Raw genomic sequence first — 27,925 nt, forward strand, 5'->3', positions numbered from 1 at the left:
CTATTTGGGTTTTTCTTGGGAAAGATATTGGAGTGGTTTGCCATTTCCTTCTCCAGCTCATTTTACAGATAAGGAAGCTGAGGCAAACAGTTAAGTGATTTGCACAGGCTAATACAACTAGTGCGTCTCTGAAGCGGGATCTGAACTCAGGTCTTACTGACTCCAGGTTCAGCACTATCCGCTTCACCGCCCAGCTGCCTTTATGTGATGGGGGAAGCTAATTTAGTTCTTAAATTTCTTAAATTTTAACGGGGTATAATTATTGCATATAGCATAAAACTAAATGAATATTACTTCTTTTTAGTCTTATCACCTTTTATAGGTGTTTTCTTTTGGTTTGGTTGTTTAAACCCAGAATCAATTTGAGGATTGGTATGTTTTTTGTTTTAGGTCCTAGACTTTTCGTCAATTCTGATTCCATGCTGTTCTAAGAATGTAGGATTGTCTTGTGAACTTGTGGGACTGACGAACTTCTGACCAAGTTTTTTGTGACCAAGGAAATCTGGGTATGGTGCTGTGTGTTACGTTATAACTTTGTGACCTTTGACAACTCATCTAACTTCCACTGTACTTCAGTTTCATCATCTATAAAATAAGTGGGTTGAATTAGGTAGCTCTTTTCAGCATTAAAGTTGGGATACTGGATACTATATGGCTGTATTGGATGGCAGGGAGGAGGGAGAAAACTAAGTATTGTTAGGGTATTTAGCCAGTAAAGGATGACAACCTTCTAGCTTCAGTGTGCTATATACTTTACGCAAAATGTATAATCCCTTTCTTCCACTACAGCAATTCCCAATTCTGTATTCATACCAAGATGTTACAAGTTCTTAAATGAAAATTAAGGATTTGCCTTAGTTTAAAAATCAATACAAGAAGCCATTTTTAGGGGATGTATTAAGTGTGTCTTGAACCAAAGAAAGAATTGTTGGTTGTCACAACTCTAAAAAGGCTATTGCTGTTGGTAGTTAACATTTTAGTGTTAATTCTAAAAATTAGAAATGTTCAACAAATTGAGAAATTGTTGGTTCTTTTATAATTTAGTTTAATTTATTTAAAATATTTAGTTTTCAGCATTGATTTTCATAAGAGTTTGAATTACGAATTTTCTCCCCATTTCTACCCTCCTCCCCACTCCAAGATGGCATATAGTCTGGTTGCCCCATTCCCCAGTCAGACCTCCCTTCCGTCACCCCACTCCCCTCCCATCCCTTTTCCCCTTCCTTTCTTGTAGGGCAAGATAAATTTCTACGCCCTGTGTATCTTATTTCCTAGTTGCATGCAAAAACTTTTTTTTGTTTGTTTTTGAACATCTGTTTTTAAAACTTTGAGTTCCAAATTCTCTCCCCTCTTCCCTCCCCACCCACCCTCCCCAAGAAGGCAAGCAATTCAACATAGGCCACATGCGTATCATTATGTAAAACCCTTCCACAATACTCATGTTGTGGAGGACTAACTGTATTTTGCTCATTCCTAACCTATCCCCCTTTATTGAATTTTATCCCTTGACTTTGTGCCTTTTTGAAAGTGTTTGTTTTTGATTACCTCCTCCCCCTATCTGCCCTCCCTTCTATTATCCACCCTTTTTTATCTCCTTCCTCCTTTCCTGTGGGGGATAGGATACCCAATTGAGTGTGTATGGTATTCCCTCCTCAGGTCAAATCTGACAAGAGCAAGATTCACTCATTCCCCTTCACCTGCCCCCTCTTCCCTTCCTACGGAACTGCTTTTTCTTGCCACTTTTATGTGAGATAATTTACCCCATTGTATCTCTCCCTTTCTCAATATATTCCTCTCTCATCCCTTAATTTGATTTTATTTTTTTAGATATCATCCCTTCATCAACTCACCCTGTGCCCTCTGTCTACACACACACACACACACACACACACACACACACATACATACATACATACATACACACACACCCATATATATGTACATACATATACGTGTGTGTATATATGCATATTCCCTTCAGCTACGCTAATACTGAGGTCTCTTGAATCATATGCATCTTCTTTCCATGTAGGAATGTAAACAAAACAGTTCAACTTTAGTAAGTCCCTTTGATTTCTTTTTCTTGTTTACCTTTTTATGCTTCTCTTGATTCTTGTATTTGACAAGTCAAATTTTCTATTCAGCTCTGGTCTTTTCATTGAGAAAGCTTGAAAGTCCTCTATTTTATTGAAAATCCATATTTTGCCTTGGAGCATGATACTCAGTTTTGCTGGGTAGGTGATTCTTGGTTTTAATCCTAGCTCCATTGACCTCCGGAATATGATATTCCAAGCCCTTCGATCCCTTAATGTAGAAACTGCTAGATCTTGTGTTATTCTGATTGTGTTTCCACAATACTCAAATTGTTTCTTTCTGGCTGCTTGCAGTATTTTCTCCTTGATCTGGGAGCTCTGGAATTTGGCAACAATATTCCTAGGAGTTTTCTTTTTGGGATCTTTTTGAGGAGGCAATCTGTGGATTCTTTCAATTTCTATTTTACCCTCTGGCTCTAGAAATTGAAAAATTGTACAACATGAAATATTCTGAACATTCTTAGAGTAAGCATGATTAAGAGAGAGGACTGTTACTCATTCATCTTCAGTATTGGATGTGTAGAAATTGAGTGTATTAACATGGTATTTAAAACTCTCTATGGTTGTAACTTAAGATTTTAGGGATCATAGATTGGAGTATGAATGGACCCTCAACTGGTTTGAACACCTCATTTTGTAGATGAGGAAGTTGAAGCCTCGTGTCAGGATTCAAGTCCAGTCTCCTTGACTTCAAATTCACTGTGCTGGAAGTGTTGCACACTGAAAAACTGCAATCAGCTATTCTAATGTCTCTTACGTAGTGATTATACTTACCTCATTCTTGCTTCTTAGTTATGAAAAAGATTCATTTTAAAATATATTCAATGTTGAAGGGATTGAGAATTTTTCAAAATGTATTTTGCCTGTAGTCAATCAATAAACATGTATTAAGTGCCTACTGTGTGCCGGGCACTATGCTAATTAATAAGCACTGGAGATACAAAGAAAGGTAAAAGATGTCTCTGTTTTCAAGGAGCTCACAATTGAATAGAGGAGACAAGAAGTAAACAAATATGCAACAAGTGATAAACTGGATAAATAGATGATTAAAGAGGGAAAAGCACTAGAGAAAAGAGGAGTTGGGAAAGGCTTCCTATAGAAGATGGGATTTTTTTTTAGACCGATATCATTTCTATTCATTTTTTAAATGAAGATTTTTTATTTTTCATTTACAACACTCAGTTCCCCATGATTTTGGGTTCCAGATTTTCTTCTCTCCCTCCTCCCCAAGACAGCGTGGAATCTGATATATCTTCTACATATAACTTTGCATTAAACTTATTTACACAATAGTCAAGTTGTAAAGAAGAATTATGACTAATGGAATGAATCATGAGAAAGAAGAAACAAAACCAGAGAAAAAGAGGGGAAAAAAAAAGATGGGATTTTAGTTGAGACTTAAAGGGAGTCAGGTAGCCAGTAGGTGGAGGTGAGGAGGGAGAGCATTCTAGGCATGGAATACAGCCCAAGAAAATGCTTGGAGCCAAGAGATGGAGTGTTTTGTTTGAAAAACAGTACAGCCACCATCTCTGAATCAAAGTGTATGTGATGAGAAGCAAATTATAAGAAGATTGGAAAGTGGGAGATTGGGATAGGGCAATGAAGGACAAACAGGATTTTGTATTTGATTCTAGTCATAAAGGGAACCACTGGAGTATGTTGCAGTTGACAGTGGGGTTGACATGATTGAATCTGTGTTTTAGAGAAATTCACTTGGTAGGAAAATTGCTTTGTCGTTGAGGATGGATTGTAGAAACTTGAGACAAGCATGCCCACCAGCAGGCTATTGTAGTAGTCTAATTGTGAGATGATGAGGGCTTGTACCAGGGTGATAGCAGTATTAGAGGAAAGGAGGAGTCACCTCTAGGGATAAAGGTAAAATTGATGGGCCTTTGCAAGAGATTTGATATATGAGGGATGAGAGATAATGGGGAGTTGAGGGAGACAACTCAGGTTTTGAGACTGGGAAGATGGTGGTATTTTTAACAGTAATAGGGAAATTTGGATGGTGGGAAGGTTTAGGGTGAAAGATGAACTTGTTAATTTGTCTACCTTTTGTTTATACATCTTAGATTTTTAAGTTTCTAGAGCAAGCATAAGAAATCCTATGGCTCTTGGGCCGGTGATAGTAGTAGTAGGTAGCAATGACTAGTTACTGTTGATCTGTACAGGAAAGTACTTGAACTTTAACGCACTAGTTTTCAAATTTCCTTTGCAATTGTCAATCTGTCTGCTTAATTCTTTTTGACACACAGCACAAATAACTATTTTGTAAGCATGGAATATGCTTAGTCCTCTTTGGACTATTGAATTCCAACCCAACTCTTCCTCTGTATTCATACCAAGATGTGATAAATTCTCAAATGAAAAGTAAGATTTGCCTTTAAAAATCAATACAAGTAATTATGTTTAGGGGAGGCATAAGGATATCTTGAACCAAAGAAAGAATCATGGGTTGTCACAACTCTAGAAAGGCTAGGAATCGCTAGGTTTGTTGGTAGTTACCATTTTAGTGTTAATTCAAAAAATTAGTAATAATGCTTGAAAAGTGTACAATGTAAAAAATATTCTGAACATCCATAGGCTAAGCATGAGTAACAAGGCAACTATTGTTCATTAAACATCCTCAATATTGGATGTGTAGAAACTCAGTGTATTAAGATAGTATTTAAAACAGATTCTATTAGTTACAGCCTAAAGGTTTTAGAGATCATAGGAGCATTGACTTTGAGGGTACCCTTAGAAGTCACCTAGTTGGAACACCTCATTTTATAGATGAGGAAGCCTAATGCTGTTGATTTTACTCCATAAGACCATCTCTTTCTTGAACTTAACATAGCACTTTATTTTGAACAAAGATGAACTTGGAGATAGGAGAAATCTTGATTTGAATCCACTTGTGGCATTTAAGAACTATGACCCTAGACAAGTCACTCAATTTCTTTGAACCTCAGTTTCCTCATCATTGGAGTAGAGAAAATACCTGTAGTACCAGTCTCAGTGTTGTGGAAGCATATGAAATAATGTATGTTAAGTGTCTTATAAATCCTAAAGCATCATACTTAGCCTATTATTATTGTTGCATTTCTCTAATGAACTTGTATTATAGTGATATCTGTGTGTTTTTTATTTACATACTAGGCTATAAATTACATGACAGTAAAGAACTTGTCCTTCTATCTTCATTACCTTCCATAATATACTAGGGCAGGGGTTCTTGTTTTGGGACTTGGGGGCAAGGAACACCGTAGCAGTTGGGTGAAGATTATGGACCCTTTCTCAGAGTCATGTTTTTAGATTAATAAAATACATTGGTTTGCAAAGGAAACCAATTACAAAAGTTATCAAAATATTTTTAAAAATAAGTTTACCGATTCTAGGTCAAGAGTCCCAGCTCTAGGTATGTACAGTAGGCCCTTAATTAAGTTGAATTTTTTAAAAAGTTCGATACTTTATGAACTAAGTTGGTTCTTAGCTTTAGTGAGGGTAAAGTTGATTTGAAATATATATTTTATAATTCCCAATTTTTGTTATGTAGGCTTTTTAAAAGGCTCTTTTCTAAATTTGAATAATGCTGGCATTCAGATAAAATGGACACAGTCCTTTTTCCCACCCTGCTAGCCTTTTGGTGTATCTTACAGGTGTGTGTTAATGAATGGTTAGCAGGTATTTATTGATGAGTTAAATGGTATTGGTGAGTTTTCACCTAGCCATTCCTTTTTTTAAAAAATTAATTGATTTTTAATATATTTTTTCCCTAATTACATTTTAAAACAGATTTTAAACTTTTTTTAATAAACATTTTGAGTTCCAAATTCTATTCCCCCCACCCCTCCCTGAGATGCTAAGCAGATATAGGTTATACCTGTGCAGTTGTGGTAAAACATTTCCATATTAATCATTTTGTACAAGAAGACTTGACTAAAGAAAAAGAATGAAAGAAAGTGAAAAATAACATGTCTCAGTCTGTATTCAAGTCATATCAGCTCTTTCTCTGGAGGTGGATAGTATGTCCTTTGGGATTGTCTTGGATCATTGTATTGTTGAGAATAGCTAATTCACAATTGATCATCATACAGTATTGCTGTTACTGTGTACAACATCCTACTGGTTCTGCTTATTCACTTGGCATCAGTTCATGTAAGTCCAGGCTTTTCTGAAATCTTTCTGCCTGACATTTCTTATTGCACAGTAATATTTCGTCACAATCATGTATCACAGCTTGTTTAACTGTTCTCCAATTGACGGGCATCTCTTCGATTTCTAGTTCTTAGCCACCACAAAAAGAACTGCTATAAATATTTTTGTACAAATAAATCCTTTTTCCTTTTTTTCAGATCTCTTTGTGATCTAGACCTGTAGTGGTATTGTCAGGTCAGAGGGTACGCAGTTTTATAGCCCTTCGAGCATAGTTCCAAATTGTTCTCCAGAATGGTTGGATCAGCTCATCACTCCACCAGTTAGTGTCCCAGTTTTCCCACCCTCCAACATCCACTATTTTCCTTTTTTGTCATATTAGCCAATCTGATAGGTGTGAAGTGGTACCTCAGAGTTGTTTTAATTTGCATTTCTCTGGTCAGTTCACTTAGCCATTCTTGTACATTTCAGCATATTTCAGTCTGGACATAAAAGCACAAAGCACAGAACTCATCTGTTATACTTAAATCCATTCCCTTTCCAATCTTGGCTATTTCTGTTGAAATCCTAGTTACTCAAATTTGACTCGTATCATCCTTCATTCTTTTCCCTCTTCTCTTCCCATATCTATTTTATGTACTGTAAACAAAAAATATTATCAAGACTGCCTCCACATTTCTCTTATCTATCCCTTCTCTTCACTTACAGGATTACCACCAAAGTTGAGTCTCATCATTTCTTACCTTTATTATTTTAACATCTTCCTTGTTGTCCTATTTCTATTTTCTTCCCCTCTCTAATTCATCTACCATACAGCTACCAAAATATTATTCCTAAAGCGCACAACCGTGTTACTCTCCTGCCCTCAAATCTGATACTTCTAGCAATTAGCTTTAGCAGATTTTAATTGCTTCTAGCATAAAATACAGAATCCTTGTGTTGGCATTTAAAGCCTGGTACTGCCTACCTTTCTGCGTTTATTTCACATTACTCTGTTTTCCAGATGAACCTTTGTTTGTTACTTCCCAAACTTAGCATTCAATTTGTGCCTTTACCTTAAAGCCTGGAATGTGCTCCCTTCTTACTTTTTAGAATCCTTCTCTTCCCTTCAAGGTTCAGCTCTGGTTCCATCTTCTCCTTGAAGCCTTTCCTGATCTCTCTGGTTGTTAATGTGATTTCCTATCTCAGATTCTTTACTTATCTGTTAACATGTGTTCTCTAGGTAAATGTAACTTCCTTGAGGGCAAGGGCCGTGTTTTTGTTTTGGTCTGTATGTTAGTATTCCCTTATGCTAGCGTAGTGTACAATAAAGGTAATTAATAAATGTGTGCTCAACATAAACTTTATTACTATATAGCATGATCCCTCGTTCCATCATTATTATGGGTCAGTTAGCTATGTTTCCAACAATTAAACGTTTATTAAGCATTTGCTATGTCATCAGAACTATTCTGGGCTCTGGAAATATAAAAACAGAAAAAAAATCCACAATAGTACCTGCTCTCAAGAAACTTGTAAAAAACTAGAGGATATCGTATGTTAACAGATGAGTAAAATATATGTGATTACTCCTGTAAAACTCAAAATCTGTTATAGGAATGTGTACTATATTATTTTCTATTATAGTTTATTTCGTAAGTGCAGGAGAGATGCAAATTAAAAGCTATGTGATATTTGGAAAGTAGGGCAGGGAAGGATCATTAGCTAGAGGAGAGGCTTCAGGAGTCAGTAAGCATTTATTAAGTGTCTGCTATGTGCCAGGCACTGTGCTGAGCAGTTGGGGATACAAAGAAACGTAAAGACAGTTCCTAACCTGGAGGCTCCCAGTGTAATGGGTGAGACAGCATGCAAACAGCTATACACAAACTATGTACACTATAAGTAAGAATTAGTCAACAGAGGAAAAGCACTAGATTGAGGAGGATTTGGAAAGGTTTCTTCTGGGATTTTAACTGGGACTTGGAGGAATTCAGGGATGATAGTTGAGCTGGGCCTTAAAGGGTGGTTTCAAGTTTTGGGTTGGAGTGACATTAGGAAATACTGTGAGCAAAGGCATGGAAGCGTGTTGGGGAGGCTTAGCTCAAGTGTCAGCTGCTTCTAGTTTGCTCTTTCCCTTTTCAAATTATATTTATTTGTTTACTCCTTTCAGTTGAATATGAACACCTTGAGGACTTTGCATGTAATGTCTTTGTATCCTTAGCGTCTGTACAGCACAGCTTAATAAAGATTGTTGAGCTGAATTGAAAAGCCTATACAAGAATGATAAATAGCCTAGCTTGGCCTGAGGGTAAGTGGAATGAGAGTAGATTGGGAAGGTGGTAGGTATAGTTCCAGATTTTGGAGGGCCTTGATTGGTAGTTAAGGAATTTTAATTTTCCTCTATAGGCAGTAGGGTGTATAGTCTGGAGTGGAGGCAGTGCTGTAATCCAGTGTGTGCACGAGGAATACTACTATGGTATTGGTAGAAAGAATAGAGTATGGGAAGGGAAGGTGGGAAGACTAGCTACTAATTTCTTTCTTTTTTTTTTTTTTTTTTTTTGAGGTTTTTTATTTTTAGTTTACAACACTCAGTTCCACATAATTTTGAGTTCCAGATTTTCTTTCCCACCTCTCCAAGACGGCATGGAATCAGATATATCTTCCACATATAACTTCACATTGAACTTACTTACACAGTAGTCAAGAAGTTACTAATTTCTTGTAGTAGTTCAGGCAGGTAATGATGAGTGTCCAGATTAGGGGAATAGAGGGTAGGGCTTAGGTGGCACAAAACATTGTATTTTGAGTCAGGAAGACCTGAGTTCAAATGCAGCCTCAGACACTTATAGTTATGTGATCCCGGGTAAGTCACTTCTCTTTTTGCCTCAGTTTCCTCATCTGTAACATGAGGGATAACCACAGCACCTATCTCCCAGGGTTGTTGTGAAGATAAAATGGAATAAATTTATAAAGCACTTCACAAACCTTAAAGTGTTATATAAAGCTAGCTATTATTGTTGTGGTTATTATTATTATTATTATTGTTATTATTACTAAATATTGTCATTGCATGTATTACTTTCATATGACATCACCCTACCCATGGATGCATTACATATATAAATGTTAGCTAATTTTATTATTATTTAAATTTTCTTTAAATAATCCTTCAAAGTTCTTGGGGATGGCTCTTAACATTGCAGCAGTGAAACTTTTTAGGGAAGCTTCCAGATCAAATTCTGGAACAATACTTTTTAGGGATTTTTATGTTTCTAGATCACATTGCATATTATTTGAGGAGATAAAAGTTGCCATGTGTAGTTAGGTTTGTGGTCCAACTACTCCATTGTTGTGCCTTTGACAATGGTACTCTTGGTTTGGTTGTTTAGCAGATACTGATCTTACTAAGGGCACTAAGGGATATTTTGTTTGCCTTCCTTGACAACTTTAGAAGGCTACATGGATATCCAGAAGCATTCTGATTTGCTCTTTATAATCCATCAGTCATCAATATAGTTAAGTCTTTTTTTGGAGCCATTTATATTCTTACATCTTTTCTGGTCATAAAATTGACTGAAAAAGGTCACAATACAATACTCACGTTATTGTTGATTGTAGAGCTACATTTGATTCTGTAGAGCCAAGTAACACCATTTTTTTCCAAGTTGTCTGCCTTGCTTGTGTTACAATCGTACAAGATTATTTGAAGGATGTAACAACAAAGATAACTTTGTTCCTGATTGTTAGCAGTCAACCAAGGCATGAAATGGGCTATGTGCTTTCACAAAAGGTGTTTGCCACTGTGTTCTAGGACATCCAAGAGAGTTTACTTACAGGTGGTAAGTTTATGCAGATACTTCTTCCTGTTTGTGTATGACATTGTGCTGATTGCATTGAGTACTGGGACATGGTCATTCAAAATAGTGTGACCTAATTATCTGCACAGGAGCAGCCAATTGGTGAAGAATGTCCATTGACCAAACTTGTAAAATGTCATATAACTATATAAAATAGTCTGGTCAATGGGCATTCTGTGTGTGGATAGAAAAAAACATAAAGTAAACTGTCCCATAATTGAACAGAAGGAGTAGAGTGAGTAAGATAGCCTTTTGAAAATTGTAGCATTTTTAATGATCCCAACCTTAAGCTTGTTTTCTTTAACAGTATTCTTCTAGTAATGCCATACTGCTTTGAGTCATGTAATACCCCAATCTCTGAAGAATTGAAGTTAAGGGGTTACCCAAAGGGCAGTGGGGAGGTGGGTATGTAGTGGGCATGAACAAGCATTGTAAAGGATGCTGAGATGTACAATCAGGAAAAAAATGATAGGCAAGATCTGCCTGTCACGTAATTAAATTGAGCAATAGCCATGGGATGTTTGATGAGCAAAAGAATTGTGCAGATTGAGATAGAATGGATGACTTATGGTTTTCACTGGAGGAAGTATAGCAGTGCATCAATGGTGGTGTTGAAGAGTGCTGGATTTGGAGTCAGAGGACCTAATTTGAGTCCTTGCTTCAGCGCAGGTGATGCCTGTGTGACCATGGGCAAGTCAGTTAACTTGGATCTCAGCTTCCTAATCCATAAGATGAGAGGGTTTGGCATATTTTCAGTTTCTGCTACCAATATTCTTTAAGTTTATTTCTTTTGGTTTTTATTCTTTTTAGTATTTTGAGATTTGGTGAATAATTTGCCAGCTATCTAGTGTTTCACATTTTTTTTCGGTCAAAGAATCCAAGTACTTACTGATCTATTTTTAGTTTTGATTTTGGTATCTAATGCTTTATATTCTTGTTGACTTAATTGGCATCAATCATATCACTTCCAGGCTCAATCTGAAAAGTAATACTTTATTTAGTTCATTTCTGTGAGTAATTCTTTCTCCATCATTTAATCCCACTCTACTTTCCATCCCCTTTCTCCTTTGCTTTTTCCCCTTGTGTGTATGGAGAGATGAATAAAATGGTATCCTTAAATCGTCAGTCTTCCATCTCCCACGATGTTCTTCAAAGTTGGAGCCTGTAAACACAAATATATTTTGAACTATTTTTCTCTTTTAGCCTGTTCTTTTTTTCTATTGTTTATTACTTTATGGGGTTGAGGGAGAAGCTTAAAAGTGATTAAAAGGAAAGTTTCTCTAATCATAGTAATTTGTATTAATTGCATACCTTAGAACATGAAAGTATGGCTCTTCTGTTGTGAAGTTTGTAGAGTTATAGATAGGATAATTCATTTTTTTTGAATGATAAATGGTTGATTTTATATTTTTGGTGTCCGTTGGTATGTGGAACTCCCAGTGTGAAATTGTCTAGTGGTTCCTTCCTGTCTCCAGGATCAAATATAAAGTCCTTTCTTTGGCTTTCATATCTTAGCTGCTTCCTACCTTTCCAGCATTTCTCCACCATCCATTGACATTGGTCTCATTTTGACGGACTAATCCCCATGCCTAGAATGCCTCTTTATTGCCCTCTCCTGGCTTCCCTGCTTGCTCAGGTCCCAACTAGTATAACCTTTTAAAATCTTTCCTGATTCTCCTTAATGTTGGTGCCTTCTCTCTGAGATAAATTTATTCTGCATATATATATTCTATGTACATAGTTGCTTACGTGTTAGACTGTGAGCTTCTTGAGAGCTGGGACTTGCCATTTGCCTTTTCTTTGTATCACTAGCACTTAGCAGGATACCTGGAGCTTAGTAGGCACTTTAAAAATACTTGCTGACCTGATTTGACTTAAGGGACACAGGCACTTAACTAAGAGGTTGTAACTTGACCATTGATAGAGTCAGGACCCAGGTCTTTTTGATTTTAGGACCATGCTCTTCTGCTTCTGCTTGTATTTGAACCCTTTTAATTTCCATTTTCTGGCTCCTGTAGGAAAGCAGTAAATTAAGAATGGCTATCCAGTGAATCCTTTCTGGTTGGTGCTTTCTGGAAATACGCTAGTATTCTTTTAAGTTTTCGTTAGAGGGGTGGTGATTTCTTTGTGTTTGACTTTTCAGTTTATTAGGTGGAAGATAAAAATTTGAAATCAGTTCTATTTTGTGGCATTATCTGCTAAGATGATAAAACTATTGAAAATTATTAGTTTAGAATATTAAAGGCTAAGATGAGCTTAAGATCATTTGTGTTTAAATATGTTAAGTCAAGTAAAAGTTAGGAAATTCCTCTTGAGGGTAACAATTTTGGGTGGGTTTTAAGCTAATGAAGACTCCCAGAAAGTAAAAGATGTTGCTCATTTGAGTAGTGATTTACTTGGTATTTACCAGACTGCTTCACCCCATTGAATAATGCTTCAAAAATTATTTTTGAAATGAAAGTTTATTTTCCTTGTGGAATTTAGGTTTTCACAGGTTACATGAAAGTGATTTTAATTTTAAAAATTTTACTTTAGAATTAAATCTTATTTTGTTTTTGTTTTGTCCAGTTAGCCCTTTTGTCCAGTTAGAAACAGGTTGTTGAAAAAAACCCTTCAAGTTATAATTTGGTTAGCTACCATTTGCAGTAACTCAGTTTTATCAAGTTTCCAAATAGCCACTAAAAGCAGTCTAGGTGAATATGTAAGATCCTTGAGTATGTAATGCCCTTCTTTCCCTCATGCCTTTTATTATGAAAATATCTGGAAAAGTAGCTGGAGGAGAAACTACTTAATTAAATAAGTTTTTTTTTTTCAGCAACTTTCATTGAAAGAAAAAAATGATAAATTTTACAAAGGTGGTATTTTTAAGAGCTCATAAAAAAATAAATACAATACAAATTCATGTTACTATTAAAAATAGAAGTTGTTAATTGAGGTAATTCAGCATTTATGTTTATGTTTCTAATGGTCTTAGGAAGTATATAATAAGTGAAAACTTTTGTGTGTCAAATTTTGTTAGATTTAATTAGGGAGAATCAAATATTATATACCCATAGGTTTTGTTTCATGAGTTACTTCATGAACCAACTTCATGATTTTTTTTTTGTTCTAAACTTTTTAAGAAAAGAAACCTCTTACTATCCTGCTAACATGATTTTTCATTATTGTAAACTCCAGATGTTGCCTTTTAGAGGACCAAACATATTGAACTCTTATTTCTGATTAAATTTTTTTATCTTCCATGTAAACTTAGTATTTCATTTTCTTAATTACCATAGCTAAAATTCTCTCCATTTAAAAAAATCTGTCTTCATATATCTTTGCTTTGTAGGAAAGTTGGTTTAGGTCTTAGACTTTCAGGTTCTTCAAAAACTTATGAGGACCTTGGAATTTTTGAGAAGTTACCTTTGCTTCCCTGTAATAAAAACTTAGAATTTTGTGTGTCATTAAACCATGGGTAGAATGTCACAGTATTGTGGTTCTTCTAGCATGATCTGGTCAGTGAAGAGTATAGTTTTTACTTTTGAATCGCATCTGGCACCTCAGATAAGGAAATCCTGTTTGTGCTTTAATGTGACCATAAGCTTTCCTTTGTTGCAATAAACTGCTTTGTGAAAGTGAAGAATGCTTAAACTTGTTAAGTACTCTGTCTGTGTCTATGATCAATCATAAACCATTATTTGCATAAATGATAGAGGGTAGAGTTTCAGTTTTGTCAGTCACAGAGAGTAATGCAAAGGGCAATTCGACTAATACTTTCTTGAGTGAAAATACAAAGTTACACATGTTGATATTGAGAGATATAAAAATATTGGAGTGGACTGTTCGATATGGAATTTCTGGACTTAGATTACAGGTTTCATGGGTTGACAATAAACGGGTTAATTAATATAAATTAATAAAATTTATGTTAAATTATATTAGTTTATTATGTTACTAAATTATATTTTAAAATATAAGTATAAAATTCCTTGCTTGTATAAAAATGGGTATTAAAAAGTCATTCTTGGAATTTTTTTATATAAGGATTAATGAAAGTGATGCACTTAAACCGCTTTGGAATCTTGAAGGTTTGATGAATTGAACTTGTGGGATCATAAAGACAGAGTACAAATTATAGCTTTAGGATTCTGTAGTGGAATGAGTATTGTACCAATTCTCAGGAGATGGATTCTGATCATCTTTACCGCTACATAGGTGTGGGACCATGAAGAAGTAATGTATCTTCTTTGAGAAGATTTCAGTTTTCTCATCTGTAAAATGGGTTGAAGGCTGGACTAGAGGATTTCTAGCTCTAAATTTTTGATTCTGGATTTATTCTTATATTTAACTACTTTGTATTTGTTAACTTTACATTTATGCTGCATTTGTGTAAGTCATTGGGATGTAAGCTTCCTGTGAGCAGGAATTTTTTTCTTTGTACTTGTATAGCCTAGCACCTATCATAGTTCCTGGAAGGCATATAGTAGATGCTTAATTAATGCTTATGGATTAATTGATTGTTCTGTGATCTCTTTAGCTTCATGTCTGATCTTAACTCCATTAAGTAGTCGTACAGCTTTTGCTTAAAGACATCCAGTGATGGAAGACTCGCTATTTTCTGAGGTAGTCTTTTTTTACCTTGAGCACAATAGTATTCCATTTCAATCATATTACCACAACTTGTTCAGCTGTTCCCCAATTGATGGTCAATCCATTTAATTTCCCATTCTTTGTTCTTTCTCTTTTTCTTTGATCTCTGTGATAAAGACCTAGTAGTTAGTTGTGTTGCTGGGTCAGAGGGTATGCATGGTTTAATAGCCCTTTGGACATGGTTCCAAATTGTCTCCAGAATGGTTGCACCACTTCACAATTCCACCAGCAGTGCCTTAGTGTCCCAGTTTCTTCACATCCCCTCCAACATTTGTCATTTTCCTTTTCTAAAAAAGTCTTTTAGCCAATCTGATAAGTGTGAGGTGGTATCTGAGTTGTTTTAATTTGTATTTCTTCAATCAGTAGTGATTTAGAGCATTTTTTTAATGTGGTAATTGATAGCTTTGATTTCTTCTAAAAACTGCCTCTTCATAATCTTTGACTATCAGTTGGGGAGTGACTCCTATTTTTATAAATTTGGCTTATATTGGAGAAATGAGGTCTTTATGAGAGAAACTTTCTGTAAATTTTCTCCCCAGTTTCCTGCTTTTCTTCTAATTTTGAATGCATTCGTTTTGTTTTTGCAAAAAAAAAAATTTAATTTCATGTAATCAGAATTATCCATTTTACTTCCTGTGATCTCTGTCTCTTGCTTAGATTTAAACTCTTTCCTCATCCATAAATAGATCTGAGAAGTGTTTTTCCATGCTCCTCTAATTTACTTATACTATCACCATTAGGTCTAAATCATTTGACCATTTTGACTATATAGTGTGAGATGTTGGTCTATTCCCAGTTTCTACCAAATTGCTTTCCACCTTTCTCAACAGTTTTTGTCAAATAGTGAGTTCTTCGCCCAAAAGCTTGAATCTTAGTGTTTATCAAACATTAAATTACTCTGATCATTTACTACAGTAATGTAGTATATAGTAAATAAGTACATGGTTATAGCAATATTGTAATAATAATCAACTGTGAAAGATCAACACAGTGATCCAAGACAAATCCAAAGAATCCGTGATAAATAATGTATTGTAGTTTATTGGGTACCTAATCTATTCCACTGATCCACCATTCTATTTCTTGGCTAGTGCTAAATTTTTTGTCTTTAGATTTCCTTGACAGCCTTAGATCAATTTGAACTGTAGCTTCTAATACAAGTTCTTGCAGGACCATTCATATTTGGTTTATACCAAATGATAGAAGATAGTTGTGGTTCTTTATACTCTGTTTCAAATTTTGACTTCCTTTACAGTTCTCACATTTGTTCATAGGACCATAGATTTTGACCTTGAAGGAACATTAGCAGTAGTAGTAGTAGTAGTAGTAGTAGTAGTAGTAGTAGTAGTAGTAACGTACTTTTTTTTTGACTTTTTCTTTTTTTTTAAACATAGGAGAAACTTAAGCCTAGTGACAATAAGTGACTTGACCAAGGTCACACAGCTCACATAAAGAGGTTCACAATTAAGTGGTGGCTTCAGATCATTTATTTTCAAATCCGGTATATTTCCCCCTGCCTCATTATCTGAAGGACTATTGTGATCATAGGATCCTAGAGTTAAATCTATTAAAGAGTCAAATAGGCAAACATCTGGGAAAGTAAATGGGAAATAGTTAATAAAATACATACAATAGAACGCAGATAATGTGGTTTTCTAAGTCAGTATGTGGTTGCAGAGATCCTTAAGTATGATTTAGTGGCTCCATTTCTATTTGAATTTGACCCCTCTGATCAAGTCCAACCCCTTCATTTATTTATTCATTTATTTGTTTATAGCACATGAGAAAATTGTGTTGCAGGGTGAGGATAAATGATTTGCCCAAGGTCACATAATAAAACACAAGAGCATCATAAAATTAAGTAGGGATGATACATACATGATTATAGCATATAAGTATTATGTATTAATAGTATTGTTATGTACAAGTCAGATTATAAGTATTATTATCCATAAGTTAGAATGCCAAAAATACATTGGAGAGGTTTAGTAGAGTAATTCAGTAATGAATGGATAGGTAATCAAGGGGTGGCACTTGAGTTGGGCTTTGAAAGAGAGTGTGGCAAATGTGTGTAGGGAGAGAATCTTTTCAGATAATAGGCATAGCTCAAGGTAGAAAGAGATGGAAGACTTAATTCCTCCATTTGGTTAGACCGAAAGGGGGAATAGTTAAGAAAAAGGTTTGGAAAAGTAGGTTAGAGCCAAATTATGGAGCACCCTGTTGTATCCTTTTTTCAAGGGTTTGTATTTCATGCTTTAACCATTGGGAGCCATTGAGGTGGCTAACAAACTGACATAAGACATGTGAATTTTAGGAAGATTACTATAGTTAGGTAGGGTGTAAAGGATGGATTAGAGAGAGGAGAGACTCTTATTAAATAATCAGTAATCCCTTGTAGTAATGCATACAGACACACATACAATATTTCAAGACTAGGTTTATTTCTAAATTTTTATTTTTTCCTTTTTACTAAATCATTTTCACTTAATACTCTCTCTACCCCATTGAAACCTTCCTTAAAACAAGGAAAAACATTTCAGTAAAAGGCCATTACATAATTTTTTTAAAAGCAGGACCTAAAGAAAGGATTTTTCTTTACAAGTATTCTGTGCTGAATGCATTTTGTTGTAAATACTTTCTCCTTCATTAGACCACATCTTTACTGAATGTTAATGTCACTTTTTTAAAAGGCATGATTGTGTTTCTCATTTAGTTTTATAAGCTTAGTTATGTATGTATTTTATAGGTTATTGGTTTTGTATCCTTTATATATTCATTCATTCATTTATTTGTTGTTCCTTGAAGAGTACCTTTTTCCATTGGACACTTTCTCCTCTTCCAGAATCATGTTGGCTACGTGGATTTTGGGATTCTGTATACAGGTTCTGCTGTTTATTTATTTCTCTGACATGGTAGCCAATACTTTAAAAATTTAGTATAGCCGATTTAACCATTTAGGCATTTTCCTAAGTACTGCATAATTAAAATTGATATTTAAAATGATGAGCTTGAGAAACTACAGGGTCTTGAGTTAGTGTTGTGTTTTACTTTTTATTTTAAAAATGAGTATTTCTGTATTAATGTTTATTTTATATTAATATTCTCACACAAATTCCCATAGTATTCAGTATAGATTTAAAGTACATGTTTAAAACCTAGAGAGGAGGCACAACAGAATGGTTGGGGAAGATGTCTGACTTTTTTTCCATTCTTTTTTGGACCATACAAATACCATGTTTTCATTACTCTAGTATAGGAGCCACTCACACAAGATCCAGGAGCTGTACGTTTTAATTTTGTTCCCTTGAAAGGTGGTGTTGTGTGTATGCCTCTTCCCCCATTACTTTGTATTAATTTCGTATATGTCTTGTCCATACTTGTACACATACATGTTGTCTTCCTGTTATAATGTAAGCTCCATGAGGGCAACGATCATTTTGGTTTTTTTGTTGTTATTTCCAATTTTGGGGCGTGAACTAGAACATAAGAGTTACATTAATTTGCATTTCTCTTATTAATAGTGATTTGGGGCATTTTGACCATTTATTGAGGAACAGCTCTTCTAACTGTGTTTGATTTTGTTTGTGCAAATTCTTTAAAATTTTATGAATTCAGAATTGTCCGTTTTATGTGATCCTTTTGTGATTTCATTTTTTGTGATCTTTTCCATATCTCTTGTTTGACCAAGAACTGTTCCTCTGTACATAGTTGTGAAAGGCGTCACTTTCCCTACTCCTTTATAACATCTAAGTCATGTATCCATTTAGAGCATATTGTGTTATATCATTTGAGATTTTGGTCTAAAGCTAATTTCCATCATACTACTTGTCTAGCTTTCTCAGAAATTTTTTGTAGATGTCATCTTTAGGTTTATTGAACATTTTCCTGTTACGTTCAGTTTCTGGGTTTTATGTACATACCTAAACATTTTCATTGATCAACTTTTCTCCTAGCGAAGAGGATTAATTGCCATGTACCCTAGGCTCCCTTCTCATTTTTTCAATATGTCCTTTTAGATTTTAGATTTTTTTTTTGTTCCTTCAGGTCATTGTCATTATTTCTATAAAGTTATCTGTTGGTAGTTTGGTATGGTGTTGAGTCTGTAAATTAGGTAGTATTGTTTTTATTGTTCTGGCAGTGCCCAATCATCAGAAGTTATGCCACTCCAATTATTTAGATCTGTTTAATATTTGGTAGACTTGCTTTGTGTAATTGAAAATGTGAAAATATTCTTGTTATCATTTTGGATGATCTGATAGAAATGACCCTGAGGCAAGTCCTGTTCTGTGATTTCTTTCCTTATAGTCAATTTTCTATGGAATATTTTAAAGGTAGATGAAATAAATGCTTTTTGTAATTGAATAAAATTAACTAGATGCTGTACTAGATAGAGCACAGGGCCTGGAGTCTGGGTGTAGAGTCAGGCAGATTTGAGTTCAGATCCCTGCCTCATGCTTGCTAGCTGTGTGACCCTGGGCAAGTCATGACCCTATTTACCTTAGCTTTCTCATCTATAAAATGAGCTGGAAAAGGAAATGGCAAACTACTCCATTATCTTTGCCAAGAAAACCCCAAATGGGATCATGAAGCGTGGGACATGACTAAAATGACTAAACAATAACAAAGTATTTGGATGTAGACTCATTTTCTGTAGGCTCATTGAAAATGATCTTGGCAGAACTGCTGTAGCATGTGGGACAATAGGAATGATATATATGTGCCTTATCTTTTTTTTATATGACTTTGATTTTTATTGGTTCTCTATTCTTTGAAAGTTTTCATTCCATGTAGCTTGGAGATTGAATACTGATAATGGTAAGATCTATTACAAACATTGCTCTTAAGTTTTTATGAATTGAATCAATATTGTATCTGGGTGGCTGTGGTGCTTTCTTTTGGAATAATGATAAGCTTTTAATCCAGTTTATTGGTTGAGTTCTCCAGAATATTTTGAGGTCTTTATTTGTAGTTATGGGAGGTGGTGGTGGTGGCAGTAGTAGTAATAGTAGTAGTTGTAGTCTTAGGAATTGGAATCCATCCTCCACTTAGCTGTCAAAGTGATCTTCCTGAAGTACAGGTCTGAGTATGTCATTACCCTGTTAAATAAACTGCATTGACTACTTTTTACCTCCAGAATACAGTATAAAATACTCTTTTTCATATTCAGGGTCCCCTAAAACCCGCTCCCCCTCCCCCAACTTTCTTCTACACTTTACCTTCGTGTTCCACTTTCTTGGTCTCCCACATCCTAGGATACAGTGACATTGGCCTTTTTATTCCTTGGACAAGCAAGGAGACAATATATCTCCTGACTCCCAGTTTTCACTGGCTATCTCTGATGCCTGGGTTTCTTGCCCTCATCTTCACCTCCTGGCTTCCTTGAAGTCCCAGGTAAAATCCCACCTTCTAGAAGAATCCTTTCCTGATCTCCTTTTATGCTTGTAGTGCCTTCGCTTTGTTGATTGTTTCCAGTTTTTTCTTGCATCTGGCTTGTTTGTACATAGTTGTTTCCATGTTGTCTCCTTTGTTAGACTCAGATGCTCTTGAGGGCAGAGACTACGTTTTGCCTTTTCTTTTTATCTCCACTGGACTCAGGATTGCTGGGCCTGGAATCAGGAAAACCTGAGTTCAAATGTGTCTTAAGAAACTGACTAGCTGAATCTCCCTGGCCAAGTGATGTTTCTGTTTGCCTCAATTTACCCAACTGTAAAATGGGGATAATAATAGCACCTACCTCTTAGGGTTGTTGAGAGGATCAAATTAGATATATTTTTTTAAAAAGTTCTTAGCACATTGCCTGTCACACAGTAGATGGATTATTCTCTTCCTCTCTACCTTCCATCACTTCAGATAATTAGAGGGGAAACTTTTATGTCCTTCCTGCATATTTTCTTTTTCAAATCAATTACTTGTGTTAGTAGTTCATCAAAACTTATGAGTTCATTAAAACTCTGAATGTCATGTTACGTTTCCCCTAATTTGTGGTCCTGTGGTTGGCTTAAAAACATTTTTATTATAAGCCTAACCATTAACTAACAACCAATAAAATACATTTTCAAAATGAGAATTGAATTCATATGAACTAAATAACTAATAAAAAGTGTTTTTTGATTTTTGAATCCTTTAAAGTTTTTTCTTTTAATATGTATATATAGTCATCCCTTGACATTCATGGGTTTTACATTAACAGTTTTGGTTATTTGTGTTGGCCACATTCCCATTAAATGGGAAGTTTTGGAGATTTGAGGCAAAGCACATACATAAAGAAAACTTAAATTGGTGTCCTAAAGTGATCCTTGTGTCCTGAGCTTTTCTTAGGAGAAGGAAATCTGTGAAGCAGTTTCTGGAGCTATACAGGCAGCTGCAAAGACTGCATAGTGTGTTGGTATAGTAGTCTCTTGCAGAGAAACTGTACTTTTTAAAACGGGTGTAGTGTGTGGTTTTAATTGTTTTGTATGTTAAATATGATCAGGATTATTAAAAGTAAAGGTTTGGAGTGGAGCCTAGATTATTTGTGGTTTATCACATTATCAGGGGTCTCATGCCACTAAAACCTTCAGATATCTAGGGATGACTATGTTTATATTAAATATGAGCCTTTTAGTTTCTTTTGAAATCCCTTTAGAATCCTTGACATTCAGCATTATCAACATGGTAAATAGAAATTTGTATCGACAGTCTCTGTTAAGGCTCTTAACTGTTAGAGGTAAGGAAAAAAAAATAGAATGCCTTTATTTGAGAAGAATTAGTTCATCAAAATATAGCTAGCATCATAGATTTAGAGTTTGGAAGGGATTATAAAGATGACATCGAGTCTAATCCCTTAGACTAGGGTCACGCAGAGTACTTAGCATTTTGAGTGCAAATCCTTTGATTCCAAATCCAATGTTCTTTCTTTCTATGGGACACATTTAATTAAAGAGTTCAGTGTATTCAATTGCAGGCTTCAAAAAGGTATGTGTTGTAGTTTAGGTTCTCAGTCATTTTTGTTTGTTATCTTTTCCTTCAATTCCCAGTATTGGGAGCTAGGTACCTAGTTGGTGCAATGTATAGAGTTTTAGGTCTGGAACCATGAAGACCAGAGTTCAAATTTGGCCTCAGTCATTTACTAGCTCTGTGACCCTGGGTAAGTCACTTAGCTTCTGTCTGTTTTTTCTTCATATGTAAAAATAGGGATGATAATAATAGCACCTACCTGGCAGAGTTGTTGTAAGGATCAGATAAATAAAATTCTAAAGCACTTAATAACAGTCTTAAAATTAAATTTTAAAACATTTAATGCCATTCTTAGTACATAGTAGATTTTTAATAAATGTTTATTGCTTCCCTCCCTATTCGTGAACAGAAATAAAATAAGCTTGTTGGGTCATTGTATGCATTATAAATCTTTTTGCTCTATGCAGATATTCTCTAGGTACTTCCTAAATTATGTATCATAAGTAGATGTTTTTAGTTTTGAATCCCCTAGGTACACTAAACTCATAGATAAGCGATATTCTTGCTCTTAAGATTTTCTGTTAATAACCACATCATAAAAACTTGACTTGAGAAAATAGAAGTATTAATGAAAGATGTTTTACTTTTTATTGTGATAGTCAGTACTAAAATGCAATGCTTTTCAGAAATGCTGTTGAAATCTATTATGGCCAGAAATGGCAAACCAAGATCGTTCTTGGAGGGAACCTCATTGGAAGGCAGAAGATAAAGGCAAAACCTCTGTCTATTGAGTACATTGAAATAGGCATATTAAATTATTTTAGGCAGAAGTTCTGTATATGTGTTTGCAATGATATATAATGATACAAGGATACAACATGATTTCTGATACCTTCACTGGTCGAGGAAAAAGTAATGGCATAAAAGCTATGTAATGTAGTATAATATTCACAGTTATCTTACTATTTTTGTAGGGAAAGTGCTTATTTGAAGTTATAAGATACATTAACATAATACTTCTATCTGAAGTAGTACAACTTCTCTTGATTATTAAACTGATAAATGATCTTTTATTTTCTGCCAGCAGTTTGGTTTCACTGTTCATTAATATCTTCTCCTGGAAATTTTATTTGCAGCTAGGGAAGGAGGGAAAATTAGATAAATTTTGCTGCTTCTTATTGACCCTAGCCAAGTTTGATGAATGAAGGAGGATATAATGTATTGTTGGGATTATTTTGCCCAGCAGTCTAACTATTAGCTTATTACATATAATCTTTCAATATACTTGGACTAATGGAAGATTACAAGACAGCCTTCTAATGGGACCTGAGAGGTTAGGCCTGAAAAGCACCTCCAAGGTACTGGGAGAGCAACCCCACAACTGTAGGGTGAGAAGGGTTAGAGAGAGGGAAGTTTACATACCTTCCAGTCTGGGCTGGAGAAGAATTTGGGATTAGCATTCTTCCTGGTCTCAGGGAACCAAAATATTGAGGTTTAGGGGTGCTCAGGACCCCAAAATACCGAAACGTGATGTCCTGCCCGAGTGAATTCAACCCAAGCCTTCCTTCAGCCAAAGAAAAAGTTTATTAAAAGATCCACCATATCGGCCAGACTCTTAAGAAATCTTACCATTGGCTAGACTCTTAAGGAATCTGAGCATTTGTGAGGCTTGTGTTGACAAGCGGCCAGAATAGTGTGAACTAGATTGAATCTGAGCACCTTCGTTGAGGCAGGATAGATTTTACACAGAAAGACTGTGGGGAGGAATCTAAGTAGTCTGGGGTGATTGGAGGAGAGGTCCAGGGAGGATCTTTAAGGGACTGGGATGACTAGAGGTCAGAGTCCAGGGATGGAATTAAGGGTGAGAAATAGCAAAAGGCTACAATGGAGGGCTAGGCTAGGTTCTGGGTGTCTAGAGTGGGAAGTGGAGGGGAGGCTATCTGATGGTAACAGTGGAGGGCTAGGCTAGGTTAAGGGTAACAGATTTGGGCATGAAAAGCTTATGGCCTCAAGAGAATGCCATATCAAGTGGGAACATTCAAGGTGGGGCTCAAGGGGGCTCCCAGAGCCTATACCCCATCATCTAGACCTAGTAATTGATGTTCAGAAAGCCATATATCTTGTTTTGACATTCTTTTTTTTCTGATTAACTTTTTACTTTGAAATTGTAGCTTTTTTTCCTTTTAAAAAAACAAAACCCTGATGTCTTTGTTATTGGTTTTCTTTCTTAAGTCATTTCTCAGTATTTAGAGTCATGGTGGACAGAGGGCTGATTGGTACCACTAGGAGTTAGGAAGACCTGGATTGGAGCATGTAGAGCCTTTGAAATATATTAGCTGTGTGACTTTGGGCAAGTTAATTAACCTCTCAGTGCCCTCCATTCCCCTTGAAGGAAGATATTGCAAGGCTCACCAACAACAAAAACTCCTTTTCTACTCTTTCTCTTCTGTAGCTGTCCTCTACTCCAAAAAACAAAGTTAAGTAAAACCTTACTGTCATTCAGTTCAAAGATTGGTCACTTTTAGTTTAGTTTAGTTTAGAAAAATGAAACAGGTCCACACATAGAAATAAATACAAAATGAAGTAATTTGAGAGACCATTTAAATCTAAGGGGGAAGAAAGCCTTTTGTAGAATAATGGCACTTGAGCTGGGCCTTAAAAGCCCCTTGAGCTAGTGAAGATGTGGGAAAAGTGAAGATGAGGGAAAGCTTTACAGGCTTGTGGATATAAGGAGTTTGGGAGCAGCTTGTACAAAAGCATGGATATGGAAACTGGAATGTCTCTTAAGTGGAGACCCTAGTGGGGTAGTTTAATTGGAATGTGTGTAGTATGTTAGGGGATAGTAATGTGTGATCATCCTGGGAAAATGGGCTGGAGCTAAATTGTGAAGAGATTTAAATGCCAAACTGGAGAGCTTGTTTGTTTTGCCTAGAGGGAGCTACTGAAGCTTCTTGACTTCAGCCCCTTTTTTGGTATTTTTCATTTCTGTTATTATCGTGCATGTTGTTTTTGTTCATTTCTTCCTGCTGCCTTTTTCTACAAGTTTTCTCCTGTTTTCTGTCAATTCTCTTTAGTGCAGTAATATTTGCATTTCTATAAGAATAATTTTATTATTGCATTTCCATTAATTGCATTTCTATTAGAATTATCTAGAATCAGATTTGCTTTTAGTAGGATGGAAAAAATGTGGCATAGTTGTATTTTGAAAGAAATTATGTGTTTAATTGTAGCATTACATATATTTACAGTGAAGTATGCGAGACCTAACTGCACAAGTAACCAGCAGTCTGCTGCGGTTTCCAGAAGTGACTATTCAAGCCCTTGGAGAAGATGAAATAACATTAGAGTCTATACTTCGGGGAAGATTTACTGGAGGCAAGTTCATGTTTTTGAGATTTTACTGACTCACTAACACTTTTTACTCTGTTTAATAGTTAATAGTACATTTTATATATTGATTCAAGATATGTAAAGTGCCTAACTTAGGTTATCTCACTTGATCTTTGTAACAGAAGAGCAAAATAGGGAAAAAAAAAAACAAGCATGGGGAAGAGATTGAAGAGAATAGTGGGAGGACCTAGTACTAGAGGACCATACAAAAGTTAAATCTACTGCCATATGTTGTCTATATCTGTTCTTCAGCACTTTACTTTGATATAACATTATATAACATTCTAGCAAGTGAAATAAGTATAATAGTTTCTTCTTGTTTAGACATCTAGCCCTTTTTTTCCTTTAACACTTTAAAGTTTAAAAAACCGGTTACGTTTGTTAACTCTTGATCTCCACAGCAAACCTAGAAGTGATATTATTGTGCCTATTTTACAGGTGAGGAAGTTGAGGCTGAGCAGGGTTACACTGTTAGTCGCAAGATTTCAACTTAAGGTCTTCTGGACGAGTTCACCATTCTGTCCACTATGCCTGTTGTAAACACTCTTGGCTACTCTCATAGTTAAGGCATTACTATCATAGGCATTACTTTTTTTTTTTTTAATTTTTATTTTTAGTTTACAACATTCGGTTCTACATAATTTTGAGTTCCAGATTTTCTTCCCCCCTCCCTCCCTCCCTCCCCAAGACGGCATGGAGTCCCATATAGCTTCCATGTATAACTTCGCATTGAATTAATTTACACACTAGTCAAGTTATGGGGAAGAACTGTGATCAATGAAATGAACCATGCAAGAGAAGAAACAGGACCAAAAAAAAAACCAACACAAAAACAAAAGAGAGAAAAGGGAAAAAAGGGGGGGGGGCGGGAAGGCTAGCATGAAGTGCCTCAGTCTGCATTCATACTTCATACTTCTTTCTCTGGATGTAGATGGCGTTCTCCATCGTGAGTCCTTTGGAGGGCATTACTTCTTGCCTGGATGTTGCATTAGCTTCTGAAATGGTTTCCCTATTAAAGTATATCCCTTCTACAATCCATCCTTTTCACTTCTGCAAGAGTGATTTTCCTGAAGGGCAAATGTCACCATCACCCCATCTTTGCCTCTTTGAGTCACTTCCAGATTTCTTTCAGAACTCAGTTCTAGTACCACCTTCTACATGATGTTTTTACTAATTCTTTCCATTGCTGCCCTTCCCTACAAACTACCTTGTACTTATTTTATGTAAATTTGTATATGTACAAGTTGTGTCCTCCAATAGAATGAAAACTCTTTGCAGGTAGGGATTAATTTTTTTCCCCAAGGGCCTACATAGTAAAGTGTTAGCAGTGTTCTGGATGTGAAGTCAAGAAGACCTGAGTTCACATTCTCTTTCAGACACTTAATAAGAAGCTGTGTGACCCTGGGCAAATTACTCGATCACTTCTCACCCTCATTCCCCATAAAGTGAGGATAATAATTGCATCTATGTCTTGGGGTTGTTGTGAGGATCAAATGAGATTATATTGGTAAATTACTTTGCAAATTTTAAAGCATTATATAAATACTAGCTTTTATAGTATTTTTATTAATGTTATTGTAATTAATGTAGTATGCGGTGGGTGCTGAATAAATGATTGTTGATTGACTTACTGATTTATTAAACTAGTTATAGTTAAAAATGTAGTTCTCCAAGTTTAGGAAAAAAGAGAATTAGAACTTTTATTGTACTCCTGTGCAATTTTTAAATGCCCATATTTTTTCCTTATTCTGTATTTTAAGGAACTGTTCTTTGCTTCAGTTTACACTGATAGTTTTTTTCCTTTTAAATAACTCAGCTTTAGTATCCTGTTATTGAATCAACATTTTTGAGGAAAATAATAAATCTGAATACTGGGTGTTTTTTATTTACAGTCTTCTCTTCTAACTAAATAAGGTTCTTCATAAGGTCTTTGTATAGAAATGTATAGAAAAACATTGTAAATTATATGGAAAATGTAATTCACAAAGTTTTAACATGGGATTGGCAAACCAGCGATAACATGACAACTTCACCATCTCATAATTAACTAGAAGTTGTATTTACTGTTGAATTATAGAAAAGCATTTGATTTGGGAGAACAAAATGCCATCTTCTTGGCTTTTACATCAATTTGCCTCCCATTCCCATTCACATATACTGATCATTTAGGATACCTTGGATGATGTAAAAACAGAAATAGTCCAATTTAAATGAGCCTCTTATAATAAACATCAAGCTAAATATAAATCAGGGAAATTTATACTTGCCAAAAGTGTTCATTATTATTACAGATGAGATGCAGTGCAGAGAACATGTAGAGAAAGGGTTGTATATGGATGGTAAGGATCTCTAGATGCTCTTTTTTGGTAGGGGCGGGGGAGATTAGCATTGTGTGGATTGCATCTAGCTCCAAGACATTGTGAGCCTCCTGGAAGAGATCTGTGATAATTCAATAAAGGCATCCTCACAGGAAATGCCAAATGTGTGTTGTCCATATTTTAACATCCATTTAAACGGAGATGCTATAGAACTTCTCCAGCAGTATGTATATCTGGGACAGATAGTATGTATGTGATGGTGAGCTGGGCCCTAGAGTCTAAAAAGAAAAAAGCAGTCTGGATTGTTTACAGGAAATTGCACAACTCTTTTCCTGCCCTCTAGTTTCTCATGAAAACAAAAGTCCCCCTTTTTAAAAAAATACTAACATTTTACCAGTATTTGCTTTATGGAAGCAAGACGTGCAATCTCTGAAGAACTAGAGGAATATAAAGAGGGCAGTAGAAAGGGTAGTAGATGTGAGCAGGGTACAAAGTATCAACCAACAAAAACATGAAGGACAAGAATAAAGGATATCATCAAGGAATCACAATTCAGAAAGAGGAGAGTTAGTCAAGAGCAAGG

General features: G+C 35.4%; 1 protein-coding gene across 1 annotated transcript in view; it reads left to right on the forward strand.

The window, feature by feature from the left end:
• The first annotated feature begins 390 nt into the window (after positions 1 to 390).
• The window catches only part of AHCTF1 (AT-hook containing transcription factor 1), a 119,228-nt gene continuing 91,693 nt past the window's right edge, over positions 391 to 27,925 (forward strand). Inside the window, exons 1-2 of the mRNA XM_036755272.1 lie at positions 391 to 506; positions 24,883 to 25,013. Coding sequence (XP_036611167.1) covers positions 24,889 to 25,013 — 125 coding nt within the window. The 5' untranslated portion in view covers positions 391 to 506; positions 24,883 to 24,888. The remainder of the gene's footprint in view (positions 507 to 24,882; positions 25,014 to 27,925) is intronic.

The sequence above is a fragment of the Trichosurus vulpecula genome, chromosome 4 (genome assembly GCF_011100635.1).
Source record: "Trichosurus vulpecula isolate mTriVul1 chromosome 4, mTriVul1.pri, whole genome shotgun sequence".
Lineage (NCBI taxonomy): Eukaryota > Metazoa > Chordata > Mammalia > Diprotodontia > Phalangeridae > Trichosurus > Trichosurus vulpecula.